This window comes from Lissotriton helveticus, chromosome 9, assembly GCF_964261635.1.
Source record: "Lissotriton helveticus chromosome 9, aLisHel1.1, whole genome shotgun sequence".
Classification (NCBI taxonomy): Eukaryota; Metazoa; Chordata; class Amphibia; order Caudata; family Salamandridae; genus Lissotriton; species Lissotriton helveticus.
Window position 1 is genome coordinate 142,308,368 of NC_136070.1, and position 25,733 is coordinate 142,334,100.

Here is a 25,733-nt window from a genome sequence, read left to right on the forward strand (position 1 = left end):
CTCCCGAGCAGCGGGAGCAGCGAGCTGCTAAGTAGAAAGTCCGAGGGAACAGCAATCTCCCACAGTGTCTCTGGGCTCGGCAAGAGAGGCACACAAGGCAAGTGCTTCAGCTTCCTTTTACCGGTCTGCCAGTGATGGGCGGGGCACTCAGGGGGGCGCTGACCGGATGTCACGTGGTCAGGCAGGGACTCCTGGGATAGTGAGTCCCTGCCGCGCTACCCCTGCAGCCTCCTCAGATGTTCCTCCCTCACGGCAAACACGGCAATCAGGCGGTGGCGGTCAGCGTTGAGAAGTTTGGTGGGTCCACCCACAAAGCGAAGCGGCTCCCGCGCAGCGGGAGCGGCGAGCTGCTAAGTAGAAAGTCCGAGGGAACAGCAATCTCCCACAGGGTCTCTGGGCTCGGCAAGAGAGGCACACAAGGCAAGTGCTTCAGCTTCCTTTTACCAGTCTGCCAGTGATGGGCGGGGCACTCAGGGGGCGCTGACCGGATGTCACGTGGTCAGGCAGGGACTCCTGGGATAGTGAGTCCCTCAGATGTTCCTCCCTCACGGCACGGCAATCAGGCGGTGGCGGTCAGCGTTGATAAGTTTGGTGAGTCCACCCACAAAGCGAAGTGGCTCCCGCGCAGCGGGAGCGGCGAGCTGCTAAGTAGAAAGTCCGAGGGAACAGCAATCTCCCACAGTGTCTCTGGGCTCGGCAAAAGGGGCACTAGCCAATTAGCAAGAGTATGGGTAAATCACTTTCAGCAGATTCTTCAGGGTGGATGAGCTTCGATTCCTCCCACGCTTCCTCTTACGCTCATACGGACATGCATACAATCTAATTTAACAAGCATCGGCAAAGCCTTTTAGAGCTATTAGTTTTGGCAATGTTTTATAGCCATGCTGCAAAGCAGCACAGATGCTTTGCAGTGTGGCTAAAACAAATTTCAAAAAGTGCTATGAAGTAGCCAGGGTTAATACACTTAAAAAAAAAAGAAAGTACATCATAGTCCTTTTTAGGGTCGAGCCTGCAAGAGCATGCGCTACAGCGTGCGTCTCTCTTGCGAGACACTGTTGTATGTATAAACGGCCTTGGAGCCCGCCTCCTCGTTGCTTACCATTTGTTGGCATGCACTGCACTCTTCTTTACAGCCTCGTAATTCGTCAAGGCAGGCCTAGCATTATTTCTGTTCCTTTCTGTGGAGCAGGGACCAAGCACGGATTGATTTAACTTAATCAGTACCCATCTGTTATTTTCACTTCTAGTGCCCTCTGAACAGAAGGATTATGACTGGCAAAAATGTACCCAGTAGGACAGATAAAATTACTAAGATTTATGTTTTATAGTTAACTTTCTTTTATTTTGCCAAGTTTTCTTTTCACACTCTGCACTCATGTTTTCTTTTGTTTTGGCTCGTGGGAGCTGTTCTCAAAAGATGAGGATTATCGTATTGCAAAGCGACATTGTTTCTATCATATGTGTAATTTCTGAATTAATGCTTTAACACATAATCGTGCAGTACACCCTAATCCACCCCACTCCAATCCACTCCACCTCACCCTACACTAATCCGCCAACTCAATCCAATCCGCCCCACTCAATCCAATCCGCCCCACTCAATCCAATCCGCCCCACTCAATCCATTCCGCCCCACTCAATCCATTCCGCCCCACTCAATCCGATCCGCCCCACTCAATCCGATCCGCCCCACTCAATCCGATCCGCCCCACTCAATCCGATCCGCCCCACTCAATCCGATCCGCCCCACTCAATCCGATCCGCCCCACTCAATCCGATCCGCCCCACTCAATCCGATCCGCCCAACTCAATCCGATCCGCCCCACTCAATCAGATCCGCCCCACTCAATCCAGTCCACCCCACTCAATCCAGTCCGCCCCACTCAATCCAGTCCGCCCCACTCAATACAATCTTCCCAGATCAATCCCAATGCAATCCACCCCAGACCAATCCCAATGCAATCCACCCCAAACCAATCCCATTAAGTCGCCCCACTCCAGCCCGCCCCACTCCAGCCCGCCCCACTCCAGTCCAAAACAATCTGCCCCACTCCAGTCCAAAACAATCTGCCCCACTCCAGTCCAAAACAATCTGCCCCACTCCAGTCCAAAACAATCTGCCCCACTCCAGTCCAAAACAATCTGCCCCACTCCAGTCCAAAACAATCTGCCCCACTCCAGTCCAAAACAATCTGCCCCACTCCAGTCCAAAACAATCTGCCCCACTCCAGTCCAAAACAATCTGCCCCACTCCAGTCCAAAACAATCTGCCCCACTCCAGTCCAAAACAATCTGCCCCACTCCAGTCCAAAACAATCTGCCCCACTCCAGTCCAAAACAATCTGCCCCACTCCAGTCCAAAACAATCTGCCCCACTCCAGTCCAAAACAATCTTCCCCACTCCAGTCCAAAACAATCTTCCCCACTCCAATCCAAAACAATCTGCCTCACTCCAATCCAAAACAATCTGCCCCACTCCAATCCCAAAAAATGTGCCCCACTCAATCCAAAACAATCTGCCCCTTTCAATCCAAAGTATGTCCCACTCCAATCTGCCCCACTCCAATCCAAATCAAACACTCTACTCCCCCCAATCCACTTCCGGATGCTCCACAAAACTAACTTTTAGCCAAGCTGAACAGCAACCACACTGGTGTACAAATTGGCAAAAACACATTGCCAAAGCCAATATCTCTTGTAAAGACGAGACCTATTGGATTTGCCAATGTTTTCTTATTATTGTTTGCCATGCTGCACAGCAGACACACTTTTATACTGGATGGCTACAAATCATTGCAAAGTCAGCAATGCCCATGCTGTCCAGCTGGAAAAAAGGCAATGGCAGAGCCATTGGTCTCAAAGTAGAGACCTATTGGTGCTTTGCCAGTGCTTTTTAGGTCTTCGCACAACACCCCTGTGATTTTGAGCAAATCAGTTAATACCCCATATGTGACAAAGAAAGAAAATATGACATTTGGCAAGAAAATCCTATCACATAAAGAAAGCAATTGCATCCATGTCCATGTCTTTGTGAAAATGCATTTGGAAACTGTTGTAATAAAATTCAATTTCAAAGGAGAAAAGGGTGTCTTTGAAGTGTGTGGGGCATAGTAAAATGCAGCTGCAAAAGGGAAGAGATTCCACAAGGACCACAGGGAAGAAAAAATAAAAGTAGTACCTCAATCACAGCGCGATCAGCAAAAGGGCAGCAACCAGGCTGAAGCAACCAGTAATTGGTCCATGCTCAAAACAAGGGAAGTGAAACCTGCATGCACTGGCCAATTAGAAGGCAGCAAATAAGAGTGGCAATGAAGCCATCAAATGTTAAGCAATGGGGGGGGGGGCTGCAAGCCCCAGGTTGTATAGAGTATCTCTTGCAAGCGAGAATGCATGAACTGTCGCAGGCGAGAACCAAACTTGATATTTTCAGGAAGACTTCTGCCCCCTGTTCTCTTCTGAGCATACCTGTACCCATGGCTGCCAGACCACCCCACATCATTTCCTTTCATTCTTTGACAACGTTTTGCTATAAGCCAAAAGCAAGTCATTTTTAAGTCGGTTGACAAAAACGAATTATTATTTGAACAGTGGAATGCTGAAGATTTCATTGTAAACACAAGGAGAAGATGGACGGAGTGCTGAAACATGTCAAACACTCACCCCCAGTTACAGATCTGGGTTGAATCCACCATCAGTCTTTAGCACAATTTGCCACCCCAGTTCAGATACAGCTATATGCAAATCAGTCTTGACCCTGTGCCTCATGGGAACAGTCCAGCCCGAACTGCCAATGTGTGCTCTCCATGCCACTGGAGTCAAGCTATCCTGGCTGATGAGGGCTGAAAGCCAGAAACCGGTCCTAAGATGCTTGTTTCCAGTCCAGGGAGGACCTGGCCTGGCAGTTCGGTCCGGACTGTTCCCATTGGGCGCAGGGTCAAGACTGATTTGCATCTGGCTGAGTCCAAACTGGAATGGCATGGTGAGCAAAAAAACGATGGATAAAGGCCCAGATCTCTATACTGAGTTGAATGTATGAGATTGTTCGGCATTCTGTCCATCAATTGTTCTTTTTGAAGATTCATTGTAAACATCAACAGTGAAGTTTTCCACATAGTGTTGGAGTTTCCACATAATAAACTACAGACTGCATAATTTGCTGGTTTTACAAAAAAAACACTACATTTCTAGTGCTAGAAAGGCGCTATCGTCAATAGCAGCGCACCTTTGCAAAGGCTAACTTGTGACTTTTTGCTTGCTGTAGACAGGTAATACTAATGTTGTGAACCTTAGCCCAGGTAGTATTAGTAGGTTTTGACATTATAAAATAATGCTATGACCGAGTGTGCAACATATTGCAGGATGATTCCAGTGGCCCCAACTTTAAAGGACCCAGAGAGGTTTTGTTTCCAAGATCTCCACGTGAGTGAGAAGTCACAGGGAGCAGGGGAAGCCCCCAAAATTATGCAGTGGAACTTAGTTCACCAATGAAAAGGGATTTTTTACATGTAAATACAAGAAACAATTAATCAAGATTGAAACAGTGCACTGATGAATTGGCTCACAAGAACACCCAAGAACCAAGCCTTATTCTGTGACCTGACTCTGAACAGCTAATACCTGCAAGTGGCTTAACACAGCCAGCAGTAGGGGGTGAGTGCATGGCCATTGCGGAGTAAGTTGTGAACAAAACTGGACGTTGTTAGAGATTTTACAAATACCAGACTTTGGGGGATTAATGGAGTTTGAAAACTCACATTCCTTGGTTAAGTCTCTTCTGAAAAAGACTTTGTATGGCAATCTTCATAGACAACTTTGTTTTCCTGAAATAGTGCAGCAATTTATAAATAGGGTTGCACAACCAGGAGCCACTGAACATTTTCATCATCACTCACTGCTGGTAAAGGCTTGGGAGCCTTCTCTTTCTGTTTAGCATCGTCTCAAAAGGCTGTACTTGTTAATACAGCGACTCCTGAAGTGATCTGGAGACCTGGCGGGATCATCAAGCACTTTTTCAATGGTCCCTTTCAATAAGTTTCTGATGTATCAGACCCTCCTGAAAAAGTTACAATGTGGAATTAATAATAACCCCTGGCAAATAAGGTAGCTGTGCATCCTACATCCATTGTAGCCCAGTTTTTCTGTAGACTATAATCTTTCTTTCCCCACATCCCTTTTGATGAGGTGTTGCAAATGCCTATGAGCATCCATCCCCACTTTGAACACATTTGTGGACATATTTGTGGCCAGTCATCTCCAGCCTTTTCGGAATCAGAAGGATCATGAAGCGCGAGTATTGTGCTATACACCCGACCCGAAGGACAATCCTACTCTAGTGTCGAGCTATGCATATGGAGAGGGCGATTCATATTAAAGCATCGTGCTTTGCTTCCGACACACAGAGACAGTCTTACTCGAGCATTGTGGTACACGCCAGAGCCACTGAGGGTGACAGTCCTACTCGAGCATCGTGCTATACACCAGAACCACAGAGGGGGACAGTCCCACTTGAGCATCGTGCTACATGCCAGAACCAAAGAGGGGGACATTTCTACTCGAGCATCGTGCTATACGCCAGAACCACAGAGGGGGACAGTCCTACTCGAGCACCGTTCTACACGCCAGAACCACAGAGGGGGACAGTCCTACTTGAGCATCGTGCTTTACGCCAGAACCACATAGCAGGACAGTCCTACTCGAGCACCGTGCTACACGCCAGAACCACAGAGGGAGACAGTCCTACTCTAGCATCGTGCTACACGCCAAAACCACAGAGGGGGACAGTCCTACTCGAGCACCGTGCTATACGCCAGAACCACAGAGGGGGACAGTCCTACTCGAGCATCGTGCTACACGCCAGAACCAGAGGGGGACAGTCCTACTCGAGCATCGTGCTACATGCCAGAACCACAGAGGGGGATAGTCCTACTCGAGCACCGTGCTATACGCCAGAACCATAGAGGGGGACAGTCCTACTTGAGCATCGTGCTATACGCCAGAACCACCGAGCTGGACAGTGTTACTCGAGCACCGTGCTATATTTATAACTGAACCATTGAGAGGCACAGTTCTACTTAGACGGAGACAATCCTATTTACTTCTAAAGAAATATATTCTGATAATGGCTGGTCTGTAGCATTGGCTCATAACTTCAAATTAAACTCCAAACAAGTGAAAATGTTATTTATGAAAGTGGGTATTTCCTTCTGTGAGTCATGCTCTGAGGTACTAGGTCTGTGAAAAGTGACAAGAGGGGGTCACTCCTAGCTGTCTCGTATGAGGTTGGGCCTTTTACATTCTGGGAGGACTGGAAAAAAATGCCAAGTGTCTGTACTCTACTGCATGGGATAAGGCTGGGCATCACAATGAGGCACCACCTCTCTCCTGAAATGGGACGGCTGGACAGCTCATCCAAACAGTCAACAAAGTCCCAAACAATGGAGTCTCTCTTCTTTCAAGGGATGAGGCGGAGCAAAGAATGACGGATGGGTGATTGCCTGCCAGACATAAAAAAGTGTTAAATCTTCAGAAAAGGGCAACTCTAGACCTGAACACCACCTTATCTGGGTGTTGTAGAAGGAGATCCGAGAGAGCCTGATGCTTTCTCACGCGCCGAGCTGATATTATGGCAAAGAAGAAGACCACTTTCAAGGTCAAAAGACACAATGAACAACTGCACATTAGTTCAAAGGGGGTACACATTAGAAAAGTATGACCCACATTTAAATACCACTGTGGCCCCACAATAGGTTTAGGTGGAACAAGTGTTGCAAACGTTATAAAATCTTATGGCAATGGGCGACAAACAAAAATGGCCGATCCAACAAATGCAAAAAAGCCAAAAGGGCAACAAATAGTCACTGTCGAGTGCAAGACCTTGTTGGGCCAAAGACAAAATAAACAGTAACACTGCAGTAGTGGGTCTATCTGGTGGGAGCCATATCAAACCACAAATTTGTCCCAGAGGGGCACCGGCCAGGCTCAGGGCCAGGGATTATTTTGGTTCTGCCACCATACCGTTTTAGGTGAGCAGGGAACTCATTCTATCTCTTCTGAAAGCCAGCTAAGCAATATCGAACCCCCGCTACCTTAGAGCTGATCCCTGAGACCAGTGAATTCCTTTGTTATAATTATAATCACGCCTTTTCACCCTTGGAAAGCTCTAATCGTACTCCCACTGCATTGACCATGCCCAAGCATAACTCTCACTTTATTAAAGGGCCACCACAAAGGCAAAAAGGAGTAAGTACTTCCATAACTGAATCAGAAACGCCTAATCTGAACTCTAATCTAATGATCAGTCGATTGCGACACACTCGCTGGAGCGAAGTAATCGTTTACTTGATTTTAATTTAGATATAGCCTTCATTACCGACACCTGGCTCAAATAGGAATCAGCTCCAGACATCACGCTGGCAATACCCCGGGGATATCACATTAAGTCCGCCAACCACTCTACACGCCCTAGAGTTGAGTTTGTTGGAATTTATAAATCATCTCTTGCAGTCTCAAATTGGCTTATAAAGCTTTACAACATCAATGTCTCATAATTTACTATTTCTATGAACCCTAAACATTCTCCTAAAGTAATATTGATTTACAGACCGCCTGATCCGGTGAATTTTTTTATCATTCTTAGAGGAATCTATTTCCATTTCGTATTGAGTACCAACAATTTTATTGTTTTTGGGGACATCAATATCCATGTCGACGATGAGCATCATATGGCGGCCCCAGAGCTGCTCAATGTGTGCTCGACCTTTGGTTTACTTCAATTAGTTCATTTGGCAGGTCACAATCTAGACCAGATTTTTACATGCCACATCTTAGTAGACTCCCTTTCATTAGTGGTTGCAGAGTCCCTCAGGGTTCGTCGTTGAGCCTCACCCTTTTTAATCTGTAGGTGTCACCACTTGCTAATCTTCTGAGTGATTACCATCTTCATGCATGTCTCACGCAGATGACACTCAGACTTTTCTGCGAATTGGTGGCAACAGAGCTTCTGCACCTGGAAATGTTCAAGTTGGAGCTGAAATCAGTGGCAAACCATCAACTTTTTAAAGTTGAATGATGACAAGACAAAGGGGCTAATTTTAGGTGGTTCTCTCTCTCTCAATGGTCCAATAATTGGAGGCCATCAGAACTCGGGCCATGCCCTACACCAACTCGAGTTGTCTGGAACCATGGATTTATTTTTAATAACACTTTGTTATCTTACTAATCGATAAACTCATAACATCCAACTCTCACGAATTGAAGATTGTAAGAAACATTTTGCCTAACATTTCTACCTCAACTAATGTTTCGATCATTCAAGCATTGGAGATGTGACCTGACAGCTACAGCTGTCTATTTTGGACCCTGGGAATCCAGGTTTGAATCCTGGCCTCGGTGCTTGACTCAACACTGTGTGATTCTGGGCAAATCACTTAGGCCCTATTAACACTTTTGGCGGTGCAAGAGGGCGACACGCCACTGACGCGCCCCCACATTGCCAAACGTCTCCTCCACTCGCCCATCAGATAGGAACTTAAAAGTGGTCTGGCGGTGGGTGGTGCCACACAAGGTTCCTGCACAGCATGGACTCGAAAGTCCATGCCGTGCAGGAACTAGTGTGCGCATTTTATGCTTCCCTGTGTGCATCCACATGCGGAGGAGGCACAGGAGGCCCTGTAGGGCCCCCTTTGTTTCCTCTCCACCACTGTGTTTATGGAGGAGGAACCTACATGACACCGCCAGCAGAGAGAAAACTCGTAATATGCTTTGCGGGACAGCAGCAGTCCCGCCAAGCATATTGCAGCCTCCTGAATGCAGCGCCACCTCCAGGGAACAGCAGTTCCATGGCGGAGGCGGCGGTCCCATGGTGGTCCGACCTCCCTAGTCGTAATGGAGTGGTCAGACCCCCTTTGTGGTGGTGGCTGGACCGCCACTGCCATGCATCCTTGAGTCTGGCAGTCCTCGGGCTGCCAGTCTCGTAATTGGGTCCTTAATGGTGCTGTGTACGAAAAGTTTAAATGTAACGCATGAATTATATTTCAGTAATCCCCATTTAATGTACACAATCTTGTGGTTTGTCTCCTATTTTCTCCAGGAAATGTACAGTGCTCTGTTGCGTCCTAGCTAAGTTCGGTGCTATTTAAATATCAATACATACATACATACATGACACTGGTGGACTCTAGGTTTGACTATGCCAACACTTTGTATATTCGCCTTTCTGATTGTCAACTTAAACAACTCCAATTGGTGTTGAACGGTGCAGCTTGACTATTATTTACCCTCACTCTGTTCACACTGTGAATCATCTGTATTCGCTCCACTAGTTGCCAGAGAGGACGCATATCACCTTCAAAAGTCTCTGTATCTGCCCTGCATTAATATCTCAGATTCTTTCATGGAATTCCTCTTCACAATTTCTGTGATTTTTCTTCAGCTTTTCTGCTAAAAATCCCCAAGTTCAAGAAAACCCATCAAAGGGGGCAAATCTTAGGCTTTCAAAGTTGCCCTGAGGTGGATTCTCACTCAATTGATGATAGGTTGGACCCATTCCTCTATGACTTCCGGGCCATCACTCACTTATACAGGCTCCTGATTTGTGGTGGCCAGTATTCCCTTTTCCTATTTGGTATTTTAAAGATTTATATGCAGAGTGGCATACCACTTTGTCCTAAAGAATCCCCCCCGAGTCCACTTTGGGGTCATTAGAAGGCAGAAACATGTTAACCTATTGTAGGGGTATATTTGCTGATAACCCCTAGTCCTCTCTTTCTTTTAATCATGCCCTTGGAGTCCCCAAAATAAACACTTTGGCCTTGCAGACACAGTTTTACTTCCCCCGTCTTTCGCTTTGCACTCTACCACTCACTACCCATACCAGTGGTCCCTTCTCGAAAACACCTCAGCTCCTTTTCTACCCCAGAAGAGTTGTAGCCCACCACACCAGTGACCTTGCGGCCCTGATGTGAGGAGGGAACCCTATGATGAAGCATGTCACCTTCGGGTGAGTCAGGGTTCTCCTATGCAATAGGGCAACAGTACCTACAATATATAACGATCTGGGTTATTCCCCCTCTTTTACCTTTGTTTTTTCTGCCACCTGCGAGACGTACTTCTAGTGTGTTCACACTCTGACTTTTTAACTGCCTGTCCAGTAGTTACACAGAGTTGGCTTTTGATAACAAACTGTCCCTTCGAAGCACGCATCATTAAATTTAACGTAACATGCTTTTTTGTGATGAAGTTCATCAGGAAAGCCATTCCCCTACTGCCCACCTCTTACAGGAAAACTTTAGTTCAGTCTTGTTATCATCAGCAGGTTAGATTATTGGGAATCTCTTTTTGTAAGACTTTCCGGCTTTACTTTTCTTCAAATTGTAATAGGTACAGAATGCGGATGCTCAACTCATCTTAGGCCTTAGCAGAAATACCAGTATTCCTGCTCCCCGTTCCCCGCTTCACTGGCTCGCTATGAGTAAACACTGTGTCGTCAAAGCTTTATGCTTTTTGTCACAAAGCAACACCTGGCTCTTCGCCAACCAGCTAAATGACTTCTTTCTTCTCTCCTTATGTGCCATCTAGACCTCTTCGTTCTAGGACACCACATCTGTAAACACACATATGCATGGAAAAACCTCTCGATAGCGGTTGTATGACATTACAACACGGGCTTTTACCCCGCGTGCCATTACAACGCTGTTTTTACAACACAAGCCGTTACAACGACTTGTGCTGTAAGCGCTGGATAGTCGAATAGTTAAATTTTCTATTCCGACTCCAGCCCACGTTACAGTAGGGAAGGTGTTGGAATAGAAAATTAAACTATTCCTTTTCCAACAGCGCCCTCCAGCGCAAGTCGTTGAAATGACTTGCGTTGTAAAAGCAGCGTCGTAATGGAAGCATGGTAATACCCGCGTTGTGATGGCTGCTTACCCTCGATAGCCAACCAGTATATCTTTTGAAATTTCACAAACTATTAAAACTCACCAGTTCCTTCGATTTGTGAAGGTAGATCACCGCACATAAAGTGATCTGAAATGACATCTTGGACAGAACATTTAACAGAACACCCCAAGAGAGCCTAAAAGCTGCCATATCACACAAGCATGACAATGGAATGGGTACCAGCATAACAAAGCGTGACTAAGTTCTGTTGTAGTCCCTTCTAAACGATGAACAAACAAAATCAATGACTTTGTCAGGTCAGTTGTATAAACAGCATGGTCTCTCCAGCTCTTTGGAGAAATCCAGGTAGCATGAAAGTCTCTTTCTTAAGTATCAAAGCTCACTGGCGGTGTGAGGGCAGAGGAGTGGTGTGGAAGCATGCATGGCTATCAGGCTGGGAAGGTCTTGTGTCAGCAGCACATGCAAGTTCCTTATAAAGAACACAGAAGAGTCAGCCTCACCTGAATAAGGCATCCAAACAAAGATGAAGAGAAGAGATGGCCTATATATTGACTTGCAGTCCCAGATTGTTAGCATCTCCTCAAATCAAAAGGCATCATGCTTCAGCTGTATTAGCTTAATGTCAAGAACAAATTGAGAAAGGATTGACACATCCAAAATTCAGAGGGCAGCAGTCACCTTCCCCGAAAGTTTAAATGATATTTCCCATGAAGTGCACATTCGGTCTTCCAACACTGAAAAAGTTGAATGAATGAACCCCCCGCCCCCCAAATATGCATGTCTACACTTCGATAGCGAGGGCAGACAGGGTGGGGAGGTAGCCATAGAATGTAGGTAAAATCTAAAATGCTCAACGTCCTGGGTCGATAATCTGGTAGACACAAAAGTCATTGGATTTTTATCTACCCACTAAACTTTTGTGGGGGGTACTGCTTTACTGCCCCCATCCCATCCACTGGTATGGGGTAGACTTTATTAACTCCATCACCCAGGTGCTTTCACATAAAATCATTAACTATGCAGGCTTCACGATTCTGGGGGATTTCAACATTTTAACACTTGCGGCTGTTGAGTTATCTAGGACCCCCATGTGATCGATACACAGTGCAGGTCATGTAGTTGACGCAATATTCTTGAATACCTCAATAGATCTTGAAAAGCCTCGGGAGGTTCCTTGATCAGACTATTTTCTACTACCTTTCGCCTGGTGCTGGTCAACTCCTAAGATTAAATTGAGAGTGGGTTCATCCCCTGGGAACTGAGCGTGGAACAAGGTTGATATACCCTCACTGAAGGAGGCCTTAGCATCAAACAAACGGTTGTATGTTCTTACAACGCATTCCGTTGCAACGCATGCCTTTACCACGCATGCGTTACAACGTAATGGTTTTTCAACGCATAACCTTTTCCTCTAATTCTTGCGTGGTGACGTCGTACGTCGTTAAGAAGAAACGGAAGTTTCTTTCCTTTTCCTCTTAAACGACGACGATTGCCTGCACATTCGGACGTGATTTCAGGTGAGGTTTTTGTTTGGGGGGTAGACCCCCCCAAGCCCCCCTTGTTTATTTTGAACCTTTACCACATATGCCTTTACTACTTACCTCGTAGTAAAGGTATGCGTGGTAAAGGTTTTCGTGTTAACCACGCATGCGTTGTAATGCATGCGTGGTTATTGTATTCGTGGAAACGGCCGCGTTGTAGTGGCCGTTTCCCCAAACAAACATGCATTAACGAGCAACATTGAGTCAGTTATTCACCGTCATCTTGTTTGATGCAGAGAGGCCACTGACCCAGATGCCCCTGAAGCTAGCTTAAGGACTACAAGACACCACCCTCCGCTTGCTGGTTTACTACCGAACTAGCGGAAGAAAGGAAAACGTGTAAGAAATTAGAATGCCAATGTAGAAAACGCTACTGAAATTGGCAAAACCCAGTATAAAGCGGTCTTGAGCACTTACCATAACAATCTGAAGCTGGTACGACGCGTTTTCTACTTTAACAAAATCGAACAAGAACGCTAAAGGAATTTTTTTAATTGTGTCCGATTTCACGGATCCAAAAGTAACTGCATCCCCTTGTGAGACAAATGCATCCCTATGAACTAGAATGACTGAGTTCTTTGAAATTAAAGTTTTATAGATAAAGTACAACCTTTCAAAATGATGGACAATGAGCCGGAGGGGTTTCTTTGACAAATGAAAATCTGGATCCTCCCTGGATCCTTTCCCCCCTCATGTTGAAGCAATTAGGGGACAGCTTAAGCACAACATAGCAGGATTTCTTCTTTACTTCATTACGATAGGGGATACTTCCTTCCTCCTGGAAAAGGGCAAATATCATCCCACTCCTCCAAAAAGTGAATGCAGACCCAGAAATCCTCTGTAACTTCAGATGCATCTCGCTGCTCCCGGGGATCTCTAAGACCATTGACAAGATCGTAAACACTCAGCTTTCATTAAACCTGAACACCGATATTTTCCTCCACCCCTCATAATCGGGCTTCAGGGCTCACCACAGCACAGAGCCAGCGCTTATGAAAATAACAGACTCCATTAAATTTACACTGGACTCTAGCCACAACACCCTCTAATTTTAATAGACCTCTCCACCGAATTGACCTGATCTCACATGAGATCCTGTTACAATGCCTCGCCTCTATTGGAGTAGAGGGGACTACCCTAGCCTGGCTAGGTTCCTTTTTTGGAAAAAAGAGAACAGGCCATGCAGCTTAAGCCGTTCTTCTCTGAGGCAAAGATTGCAAGTGTGGAGTCCCACAGGGCTCAGCCCTAAGCCCCACACTTTTTAATATTTATAAGACGCCACTGGCATACCTAAATGGATCATTTGGTATCCAAGTGATTTTCTATGCAGATGACATCTACCTTCTCCTAAGACATGCGTTGGAAGCTAACTAAAAATGTGCAGCTTGTATGGTAGCAGTGATGGGATGGCTTAAGGTCAACTGTCTGGAATGTAACCCAGACAAAACTGAGGTTTCGTTGCTCGGTGCCAACCTCCTGCCCAGATGGCCAGGAGCCTGGCAGAGTAGTTTCACCCCCGCACCCCCAGTGGAGGTGTCTAAGAACTTAGGGGAGCACGTGGATACACATCTATTCTTCAAATCTCAGCAGTAATTAAGACCTCCTGTTGGAACCTTAGGATGTTAAGAAAATTCCTTAACCTCTTGCCCAGGGAAGCCCAATAAACAGTAGTCCAGGCATTAATCCTCTCCAGATTGGACAACGCTAATATCCTTTACATAGGAGTCCTGGACTACTTGGTACAGCGATTGCAAATTGTATAGAACACAGCAATTCATCTTTTGTTTAAACTCCCCAAACATGCCTCAACCTGTCCCTACCATAACCATGTGCACTGGCTACCGGTGAAAAAAGGGTTATCTTCAAAACTCTGACTGTGCCACATTCAGTTTTTTACAAGACTGGTCCCAAATATCTGTCCAACCAAATTGTCGGCTACTGTCCAAATAGACACTTGTGTTCACTGTCTGCCCGGTTACTGGCCGTTCCCTACACCAAACGAAAGAAGTCGGGCGGTTCGGCTTGTTCTGTTTTAGTGGCCAAACACTGGAATGAGCTCTCTCTTCCATCCAGATGCATCAAAAAGAAAAACATATTTTGAAAGCACCTGACAACACACTTGTTCCAACCGTAGGGTGGTTGAGTACTTCCTTTAGGCCGCTCGCCTTAGCGCCAGGACATTCTTGTAGTAACTGCGTGCTTTAGAAATCCACTAATTCATTCATTTATAACCATGTCACACCCTGTCTCAGCATATACAAGTCCAGTTTAGCACACCTTTTGCATCTTCACACAGTGCTTTTCTCCTAGCTCAGCAACAAGTCCCTCTATTACTGATTACATCATTACAATTCTTGTTAACTGTTTTGAATAGAGTTCTTTGTACTCAACTATTATGTGTGCCACATTTGATGGAACCACCTATACAGGCAAAACAACACCCACCAGTGAAGTAACATCTAAACCCTGTGGTAAAAACACTTACCTTTGAATAGTAATGTAGGGCAGCTGATACACCATGTGCCTTGTAAGTGATCTCACTAGTATACTAATCATCCAAGTCAGGTAAATCTCAAAGAAGACTGGGCACCTCCAAAGCATTCACTACAGCGTCCTGTCCAAGCACCAGCAAAAGCAGCTTAGCTCTCCACCCAAGGAACACACAAAGCAGGCAATATAATACAGTCCTGAATCACTGTAGACAAAGGGCCAGATTTAGATCTTGGCGGACAGGTTACTCCATCACAACGGTGATGGATATCACGTCGCCGAAATATAAATCCCATAGGATAAAATGGGATTTATATTTCGGCGGATGCGATATCTATTACCATTGTGTCAGAGTAACCCATCCGCCAAGATCTAAATCTTAAAGTCATTAAAGCATGAGCAGTTTCTATGTAGACAACACAAACATCCCACGAGGAGACAAAAACCAGGTCACTAAAAAGAAACCAAACCGAGATAAAAGCGAACTAGCAACTCATCTCTCAAGCCTGAGCTGAGTGTCTTGATATTGTGGGTCTTGCAAAGCACAAGACACAAGAGGCCCACATCTACTATAAAAGGAAGCCCACCACAACCTCTGGCTCAAGAAATAGGACAAGCTGATTATTACAAACACTTATAGAGCGCGTAGCTACCCGAAGGCATCCTAGCACTAGCAGCATCAACAGACAGGCCGACTAGATGGTTTAAGGGGTAGGATTTTGGAACAACCAGGTTTTGAGAAGCTTCCGGAAAGAAAAATGATGGGCCACTGAGCGTAGATGAGGAGGAAGGGCGTTCCACAGTCTAGCAATATTGTATGAAAAGGAACAACTGCCACATCTTACTCTTTTTATTCTGGGGACTGGCAGCAGCAGTGAGCCTTTAAAAAAATATAGATAAAAAACTTTTCACGTTTCCACCATAAGCACCGTTTACTGAACACAGACCACAGAGCATGCGGAAAAATTACTTAGGAGCTATAACTTAGGACATACAAAGGAATGAGCTTTATTTAAATTACCACAGTGTGTAAAATTTACCAATTTGGAGCCACACCCTGCGACAGCAGCCATCTTGGCAGCAGCGTCAGCAGGTCGGGTCAGCACTCGATATCCCTGGCTAGTACAGATCAGGATGTAAGAGGGTGGGCCCCCACAAAGCGCGTACAGTCATGCACTGTTTTTGATACTTTATAAGAGAGGGTGCTGAGCCTCAATCCTAGCCTATTTTCTACCAAGTTACTCAAATTTAATGAAGAGCGACCGCATTGCTGTGGATATGGTGGTCGGCAAAGTGGGAAGAAGATGACCAACACAATTATTTTCAAAGAATAATACATCAGTGGAAGAGGTGTGGCGCAGCGGCAGGGTGCCTGACTCTGGACCATGGGGTTCACGGTTTGATCCCCGGTGCTGGCGGCAGGTCAGCCCAGCACCATGTGACTCTGGGCAATAGATCGCTTAATCTTCCCGAGGGCCCCCAGCGCCAGGAAACCACTTCGGAGGTAGCTGTGCGCTTTACAAATTCAAGGTTATTATTTATTATTATCAGTGTTTTTTCACAGTGTGTGAATGCTCCAGGCAGAGGCCTTCCCCAGGTGTGCCATTCAGCTCAACCTTACCTGGCACAGTCAGGATGGAGGGCGAATCTTCGGGGTCCCTGTCGACTTTGGAGTCCCCCAGCCACCAGACGATGAGCACAGGATCTGGAGGTCCAATGGCAGCACACGTCACATTGAAGGGGACCCCCGAAAATACTGCCACATCCTCTGGCTCCTGGGTGAAGTAGGGGACACCTGCAAACCAGAGAAGCAATGTTACATGTCAAAGAAAGCCATTTGTAATGATGGGCCTTGTAAATAACCCCACGTCACAGACAGTTGTGATTTCATTACCAGCATTAGGTCATGTCATTTGGAGAAAAAAAACTGAATGCAAAAAACTTAACATAAATATGATCTGCTTAAATGATTTCTTTTGTTATTTGGAGTTCTTTTATTTTTGCTAAATTTTATTAAAACCATCGCTGCATCAATAGGTAAACGTAATATGTTATTACACATGAAGGTCAGGGCTGGCCACATAACCGGGCACACCCTGATATTTGCCTGGGGCAGTAGGAAGCTAAGGTGTGGCACACTCTTTTCCTCCAGGAAAACCAATTCATCTCAACTCGATTGTTTTATTGCCAAGGTGTGCTCCTCAAAGGACATGTGAAAGGCTGCCACTGAGACACGCATGCTTCTCAGCACTAGCCTTCAGCTTGCTGTCACTAAATGAATAAATGCGCTGCTTGTATTCTATTAACAAGCATTTACAATGCAATAGGTCTCGCATTTGTGAGAGTTTAAGCTTTGGGCATTGTAAATGACAATGCCTTTCATTTATTTGTTTTGATAATTAACACATAAATAAAAGGCATTGTCATTTACAATGCCAATAGCTCATACTGCGAGACCTATTTCACTTCAAAGAAGCAGCAGCCATTGTCCCGGGCTGCTTGGAAAGTGAAAGTGCGCATGGTGTGCTGAATGTTGCAGGAAAGCATGTTGTGCCTGCAGTAGGAGAAAGTCATTAAAGAAAATAGTGCTTACAGACTAAATACGACATACCGTGTAACAACCGAAGTAAAACGGTCAGTCCTCATGGGAGGTTACAAAAGAAGACAAGGTGGTTCTAAGGAGTGACTAACAGCCTATTAACGAATCAAAAGCCCGCATTTACAAAGGACAATGACACAGGCCAATGAAAAATATGGCCGGAGAGTAGGAGGAGCTTTAAGTCCATACTCTAATACAGCATGCCTCGCAGCGCATGAACTGCCCAGGCTCGACCTAAAAACTCAACCATTTGAACTCTATTTTTGAAGGCCGGTTTTTGTGAACTCATACAGAATAATACACAGCACATTAATTTGAATAGGCTCATGGTGCAGAAACGTATGTTATAGTGGAGAAATGAAAAAATATTCTAAGTGTACTGCATAGATTGAAAAAACTTATATTCCTACTCATGCAGAATTGTTGGGTAAAATACTTAAGTGATTCAACCTGAAAACTTATTATAGTTCATTTGCGCTAAGCAGAAGATTTTGGTCATCAATGACGAATTGGCAAATGTTACCCCACATTGCTTGGCCAGGTCGACACCGGGAACCTTCGAAGTCTGAGTCTCTAGTACTTAATGGAAGCTAAACTGTGGGGAAAGGGGGGTCTAAAGGGATACAGAATTTGGATTTTGACTCTGAACACTTGTCCTTTGGCTCAACTCTGGCAACAATGGGAATAGAATAAAAGGCATCTCTAAAAATCTGGGGTTACCCTAAATATACACCACTCAAACAACTAGAATCCCACCTAGCAAAGTTTCTGGTATTCTATTCCTCCAGGTAGTGATATTTTGGTGACCTAGTGTCCGGGCAATGGTGTCTGGTAAGGGACACAATCCACAAGCAATTGGAGTTCAAGGACCACAAGGGTCCCAAAGGTTGCCATTCTTTTCAATTGACTGACTGAAATAAAGACCAGCCAGCTTCCACTGTTGAACCCCACAGGTTCATTCTCCAGTAGGGATTTGTTTCTCCGAGTGCACCAGCCATGGTCACAAGGATCTGAGAATAGGACAAGCACGAGTCCTGAGGCATCCTCTGCAATCGCTCGCGACACAAAACTGTTTTTTTAGGATCAGATAGTGACTGCAACTTCACCTGGTAATATTTCCTGAACTGTAAAATGATTAAAATGATTTCTGAATCAGGGCACTCTCCTCCAGCCACGGTCCAGACCTGACTCCTTGGATGTTAAGCCAAAATTTCTCCATGCTTCCCTGGGACTGATGAAAATGGGGTATATGCATGTCTTAGCCAAAGGATGGGCAAGGCACAGCTTTGTCTTGCCTTCACATGGACTGGTGATGCAAGAGCTTTATCACTCACAAGTTCTTTTTACTTCCTCTTGGGCGGCTTGCTATTGTGAAATTGAGGCATGCTGGTCACTGAATTATTGTCACAGTTCCTTCCAATCAGCTCAGCCTCATCTAGGTCATACAGTCTAGAAATAGTTTTCTCATCAAGTCACCACAGAAAAATGACCCTACATGTTAGAAGACCTGGGCAGAGTCAGGGGTTAGAATAGCAATATAGCAGAGAATTTAACCCTGGTTTGCTACCTTCTTCCCTACACTGACATACAGGTCTGCTCTGTGTATGATGAAAAGTATGAACCCGGTGGTTAAGGTGTGACGCACAACCAATCAAAGGGTCTACACATACCAAAGGTCTGCAGCATTTCCAAACTAAATGGGTATCCTGTTCAATTGCCAGACATATTTGCATATTTTTAAGCCCAGAGTCCACACCCACACCTGTTTTGACTATTCTAGAACCAGAAGTGTGCGAGTATCAGTCAGGGCATAGGGAGGGAAACCAACACAGGAATGAACTAAATGGAATGTAAGCACTCCCACACCCACCAGGTACATAGGCTTTTGGTCGAAGGACACAAAGGGTGTAAATGCAGGCCTGGATGTCCAAGGTGGGCATCTCAAAAATGACACCACTGTTTTCTGCAGCATTCAAACATGGTGGTAGTCATTCTTACTCAGAAACTTAGCATACGTTGGCGACATCCCTCAGCTCTGATGTCGATAAAAACTAAAAGTAACATGGAAACATCATGAAGACTCATAAGACTGTCCAATTCACCGTAGGATAAACACAGGGTATCCTGAAGATGGCAAGGGAAGGACATTACTGAATTCCAAATAAGCTATGGAGAGAACTTTAGATCCAATAGGGGATGTGAAGGTCATCAAAGCACTAAAAGAGAAACAATGTGACCTGTTTGTTCAAGTGAAGTAGTTGAGTATGTACCACTATCTGCCCACCTATGAAGGGCGCTCTTTGAGAAATCAACTATGCAACTCAGAAATGAGCCCTCATTCATTAATGTATCCATTGTTTTTTTAAGGAAATTAGATTAAATGGATAAGCACTGAATCGTAAATGTGATTTGATGGACAGCAACACTGCCTACTTCCTACGCGTTCACTTTTAGGTCCACGGTGCATAACCATATTTCGTGACCGTAGCGGAAAATGAAGAGCATGACGCCCACATAGGAAGTTGATTTAGGGATATTACTTTCTACTAGAGAACATAATTTTCCTTCCGTGGAGGTGAACACATTGATCTGCTCCAGAAGCGAGCAGGACCCCATCCTTGTGTTTTAAAAAGGTGTGGTCAACCAACTAGTCGCAGAGAGAGGTGAAAGTAAAGAGACATGAGTTGGACGGAATATCTTTTCTCATCATGTTCAGGGTGTAACTATTTCAGGCCCTTATACATTGTCCTTGAGAAGAAAGATAAGTGGGGCAGCACGGTCGCACTTGGATGTGAGTTCAATGACCTTACAAAAACACATTGCGGAGGAGAAGAGATGGAAATCTTGCTTCTTTGCAGACAATGCAAAATCTGTCAATTGATTGATACTAAGCTAAAATATTACACTTGGAGGTGGCAACCTAAAGTCTGAAGTAGCCAAGTGAAAAGTGGTGCAGCTGCATTTACGTCAAACCCATTGTGAGGAGTAGCCTCAGACGGAAGGCGAGGTATCTAAAGTGATCACACAGCTTACAAATGCAGCACTTATTATACTGGGTGACTTCAATCTCGAAAAAAAAAATTGGACTATGTCTTGGGGGAGCAAAGGATTAACTGGTGGTTAAATGAAGAAGCAGAAACACCCAAAAAAGGGGACTGAGAGATACCACTGCACATATCACCTCTGAGGCTTGAATTCGAGCACAGTGTGACATTGGGAGTATGGAGGGTGACATGTTCAGGAGAATAATGAAAGAATAAAGAAGGATAAAGATAGAATGGAGCAGCCCAGAGACAGTCGAGAAGAATGAGGAATAATTAAAAATGCAGTCCCTTTAAGGAAAGGAGTCACATTCTATATACAAATATCCAGTGGAAATATACAAAGGTATAAAAGAACATTCAAACTTCTAAAAGGAATATGCATATTGACGGATCATTTTTTTTTTAATAAACTACAGCAAGAGGTTGGGAAATGGGGCCGGACGGGGCAGAAGGGAGCTTACTTGGGATAACATTAGATAATATACTTTTTACATTATGGGTAGAGAATGCATCAAACAGTCTCTCAGTACAAGTGGTGGAAACACAAATGGTTAATGACTCAAATATGCAAAAGACCCTCATGGATGCTGTAAAAGTTACCAAGCAAAGATATAAGTAAGCACCATCTATGGGGGTTGGTGTGCCTAGGTTAGGCAAGAAAATGGAAAACAGGATTGACACCACAGCCTGAAGCTCCTATCAAATCCGAAGTTCCTATTGGTTACCAGCAGCATACAGAAAACTTGGAAGGCAGTGCCTCTATGATTGGGAACAGCTGCTCTTTCTCAGCATTAAAGACCGGAACGGAACATGTGGCATTTTTAGGTTTTGCCTACGCAATGCGTACGAAGTACGCATGCGCTAGCAACATCTAATGATATCTCTATGTGGGGTCGGGTATCCGCTCCCTCCTCCCATTGGCTAGCTCCATAAATGGAGGCTAGCCATTGGGAGACGGCTCTGTCCGTCAATCCCGGACCAGATTCGGGGGCGTTCCCGAGAATTTTTCCACTTTGGCTACGTCACGCTACGTCAGCCAAAAGCCGGGAACGCCCCCGAATCTGGTCCGGCATTGAGCCGGCACCCGCCTTCCTGCTCCGGCCGTCTTCTGCGTCTCTCCTTCCCCTTTCCCGCCCCCTCCCGCTTGTTTTCCTGATGCTGGCCTCGCAATGGCGCTGCGTCTCTCCTCCCCCTTTCCCGCCCCCTCCCGCTTGTTTCCTGATGGCGGCACCGGCCGAAGATGGAGGCGTCCTTTCCCTTGCCGCAGAGCTCAGGGTAAGTGAGCTGTAATGCTACAGTCCAGGGCATCAGCGGCATGCCAGAAATGCGCCTGCCTCGCCCGACCCTTAACCTCTCCTGTTGGGTGTCTGTGGGTGGTTGAGTGCCCTCGGTGCACTGCAGAACCCTATCATGTGTCGGCGCAGCCAGCGCGCTGTCTATAGCCGGCCGCCTGCAGCGGAAACCCTATCCACCGACATAATTAAAACATGATCCGATTACCGTCCGCACTGGGTGATTGCGGTCTCATTAACCTTTGTGCGCCTCCACCTGAATCCATGTCCCGGGAGGACAATGTAGCAGGAGGGTGTTGCCTATGACACGCAAACAGATTGTTTACTTCCCAATTCGACCCCTCCCCCGTCACTTAAGCAGTCTCTTTTACCCAGGAGGCGCTTCATTTTCAATTTCACACATTTGAAGTCGAGTGCGGCTTTTTGTTGTGGTACGACACCTAACGCTCCCTCGCTAGGCTTACACTTTGAAGCAGAATCGCAAAGAAAGACTGGATCGGGAAGCGAACTTGTTTGTTTGATTATCGAATCCTGGCAACCTCGCCCGACATAACTGTGTGCTCCTGGCCGACTAGGTTTTGTCTCTTCGCTTGAATTCCTTAAACTACCATACCTGGGACTTCTTAGAGACCTGCTAATGATGCTACACGCAGGTATTTACCACACGATCAAAATTAATTTAGATCAAAAGCCCCCAATTCTTATTCGCGGGGACTCCCTCACATCCAGCCCTGTCGACATTCCCGCTGTGAGAAATGTGCTGCGCCTTGATTGTGGGAGGGCGAGGGTCGTGGTGTCAGTGATGCTAATTGTGAGCAATCTCTCGTGCTGGTGGTCCGAGAGAAGGGCTCAAAGGAACCTGAAGATAGTTACATGGCTATTGTGTCACAACAGCAGCTTTTCACGGACCCATGTATGCATCCACCCCTGGGTTGCAGACTCGCCTCTGTGCGTGTTTACCTCGCAGCTGCGTCGGGTTAGGTTGTGGAGCCGCGTGTCCTGTGAAGGTGCAGCGTGCACCTTGCACTGCCCGATGGAGGGTGTGACCTCCATCGGAGTCTCTGCAGAAAGAGGACCACACACTATCAAAGGCTGCTTCACCCCGACATGTAATCTGAGAAACTAGGGCAAAGGCCGTTATGACCTACATACTGTACCGGGGATACATACTGCAGCAGTGGGAATCTGCATTGTAATGATATGTATGGAGTAAATCACGTGGCGTGTTTCATCAGTTATGCATTGTTTCAGAGTTATTGGTGATCAAGGCGTGTTTTGAAGCTGAGACTTCCCCGCAGTGTGACAAGGCGCAGTGTGACACAAAGAAAGCAATGCTCCCTCGTGTGTGTGGAAAACGCCCAAGTGCAGCAAAAACACACAATGAAAGATACTGAATTTGTTAACTAATAAAGCAGCTATTTATCTGCCATTGCTTATTTGTCTTGTGGATTCAGGGTTTATTTATTGTTCCCTAGAGGCTGGTGGTTATCTCCCATAGTGTTGGTTAAGGGAGCAGGATGGAGTAATTTGTGCATTAGCTGGGTTGCTTCCTTTTATTTCACGCTGACTTGAGAAAGTTTTTATTACATTCTCCTTAGGCTCAAGTTTGTGTTCCTGATATCCTTCTGACTTGATGGCGGGGCGCATATGGATAGAGCCTTTGATGCTGGCCCGTGAATCTGTTTGTTTTAATAGTCTGCTTTGTGCGTATGCTGTTTGCTTTGTCGCATCAGTCTCCTGCCCACTGAAAGTAGCTAACGCCCGTAGTAAAAACAGGAGCGCCGAAGCTTGGCCGGGATGTTTGTTACAGCTCTGAATACAACGGTTCTGGTCACACGACTATATCACTGACTGCAACCCACCACCAAACGTCCATGGCACTCTCATGAGCCCCCCCTCACCCTCAACCCCGCACCCTCAACCCCTCACCCTCAACCCCGCACCCTCAACCCCGCACCCTCAACCCCGCACCCTCAACCCCGCACCCTCAACCCCTCACCCTCAACCCCTCACCCCCTCAACCCCGCACCCTCAACCCCGCACCCTCAACCCCGCACCCTCAACCCCGCACCCTCAACCTCAACCCCTCACCCTCAACCCCTCACCCTCAACCCCTCACCCTCACCCCCTCACCCTCAACCCCTCACCCTCAACCCCTCACCCTCAACTCCTCACCCTCAAACCCTCACCCCCTCACCCTCAACCCCTCACCCTCAACCCCTCACCCTCAACCCCTCACCCTCAACCCCTCACCCTCAACCCCTCACCCTCAACCCCTCACCCTCAACCCCTCACCCTCAACCCGCACCCTCAACCCCTCACCCTCAACCCCTCACCCTCAACCCCTCACCCTCAACCCCTCACCCTCACCCTCACCCTCAACCCCTCACCCTCAACCCCTCACCCTCAACCCCTCACCCTCAACCCCTCACCCTCAACCCCTCACTCACCCTCACCCCCTCACCCTCAACCCCTCACCCACCCTCAACCCCTCACCCTCACACTCACCCTCAACCCCTCACCCTCACCCACCCTCAACCCCTCACCCACCCTAACCCTCACCCACCCTCAACCCCTCACCCACCCTCACCCTCACTCACCCTCACCCTCACTCACCCTCAACCCCTCACCCTCAACCCCTCACTCACCCTCAACCCCTCACCCTCACTCACCCTCAACCCCTCACCCACCCTCAACCCCTCACCCTCACTCACCCTCAACCCCTCACCCTCACCCACCCTCACTCACCCTCAACCCCTCACCCTCAACCCCTCACCCTCAACCACTCACCCTCAACCACTCACCCTCAACCACTCACCCTCACCCTCACTCACCCTCACCCTCACTCACCCTCAACCCCTCACCCTCAACCCCTCACCCTCAACCCCTCACCCTCAACCCCTCACCCTCACTCACCCTCAACCCCTCACCCTCAACCCCTCACCCTCACTCACCCTCACAACACATATTGTGTTACAATAGGTGTCACATTTGCGAAAGATAAAACTATTGGCATTGTAAATAACAAAGCTATTAATTTCGCTATTTTCAAAACAAGCACATAAATAAAAAATGTGTCCTTTACAATACCAATAGCTCAAACTTTCCTAATGCGAGACCGATTGCATTGCTGTGCTTCTCTCCCCTGCTGCACTCTCCTGCTCTCTAGAGATGTGGCCTAACGACCAGAGCTGCCATCTAAGTCACGTAAATACAAAACATGTTGCATTCCAAATGCTATAGGTGTCACATTCGCGAAAGTTATAACTATTGCCATTGTAAATGACAAAGCAATCAATTTAGCAATTTTAAAAACCAACAAATAAATAAAATATGTCATTTACAAGACCAATAATTCCAACTTTTCTAATGCGAGACCTATTGCATTTCCAATGCTTGTTTTACAAAGTGCTCTCGCTGAATTCCCCACACCTCCCTCGGATCTGAAGCCCGGGATGTTTCTCTACTTTTTGTGAGTGCTTGCTGTCTTCCGCTGTCTGTGTGCCCGTTCCAGCACCCCCCCCTCCGCTGTCCGTGTACCCTGTTTTCGTGCCTCTGTTGCCTGCTTGTGACTCTGTTGCCTGCTTGTGACCCTGTTTTCGTGCCTCTGTTGGGGGCTTTGTGTGGCTGCGTTTGTGGGGGGCTCTGTGTGGGTGTGTGTGTGAGGGGCTCTGTGTGGGTGTGTGTGTGGGGGGAGCTCTGTGTGTGTGGGGGGGCTCTCTGTGGGTGTTTGTGTGTGTCATTTGCGAGAGATAAAGCTAGTGGCATTGTAAATGACAATACCATTTATTTATGTTAAAAAAAAACATTAAAAAAAATAATGTCAAGAGCAATGCCAATAGCTCTAACTTTAACAAAGGCAAACCCA

At 46.5% G+C, this 25,733-nt stretch overlaps 1 protein-coding gene across 1 annotated transcript in view; it reads right to left on the reverse strand.

Moving 5' to 3' along the window:
* The window catches only part of TYRO3 (TYRO3 protein tyrosine kinase), a 395,592-nt gene that overhangs the window by 232,454 nt on the left and 137,405 nt on the right, over nucleotides 1-25,733 (reverse strand). Inside the window, exon 4 of the mRNA XM_078659652.1 lies at nucleotides 16,552-16,725. Within this exon, the coding sequence (XP_078515778.1) occupies nucleotides 16,552-16,725 (174 nt within the window). The remainder of the gene's footprint in view (nucleotides 1-16,551; nucleotides 16,726-25,733) is intronic.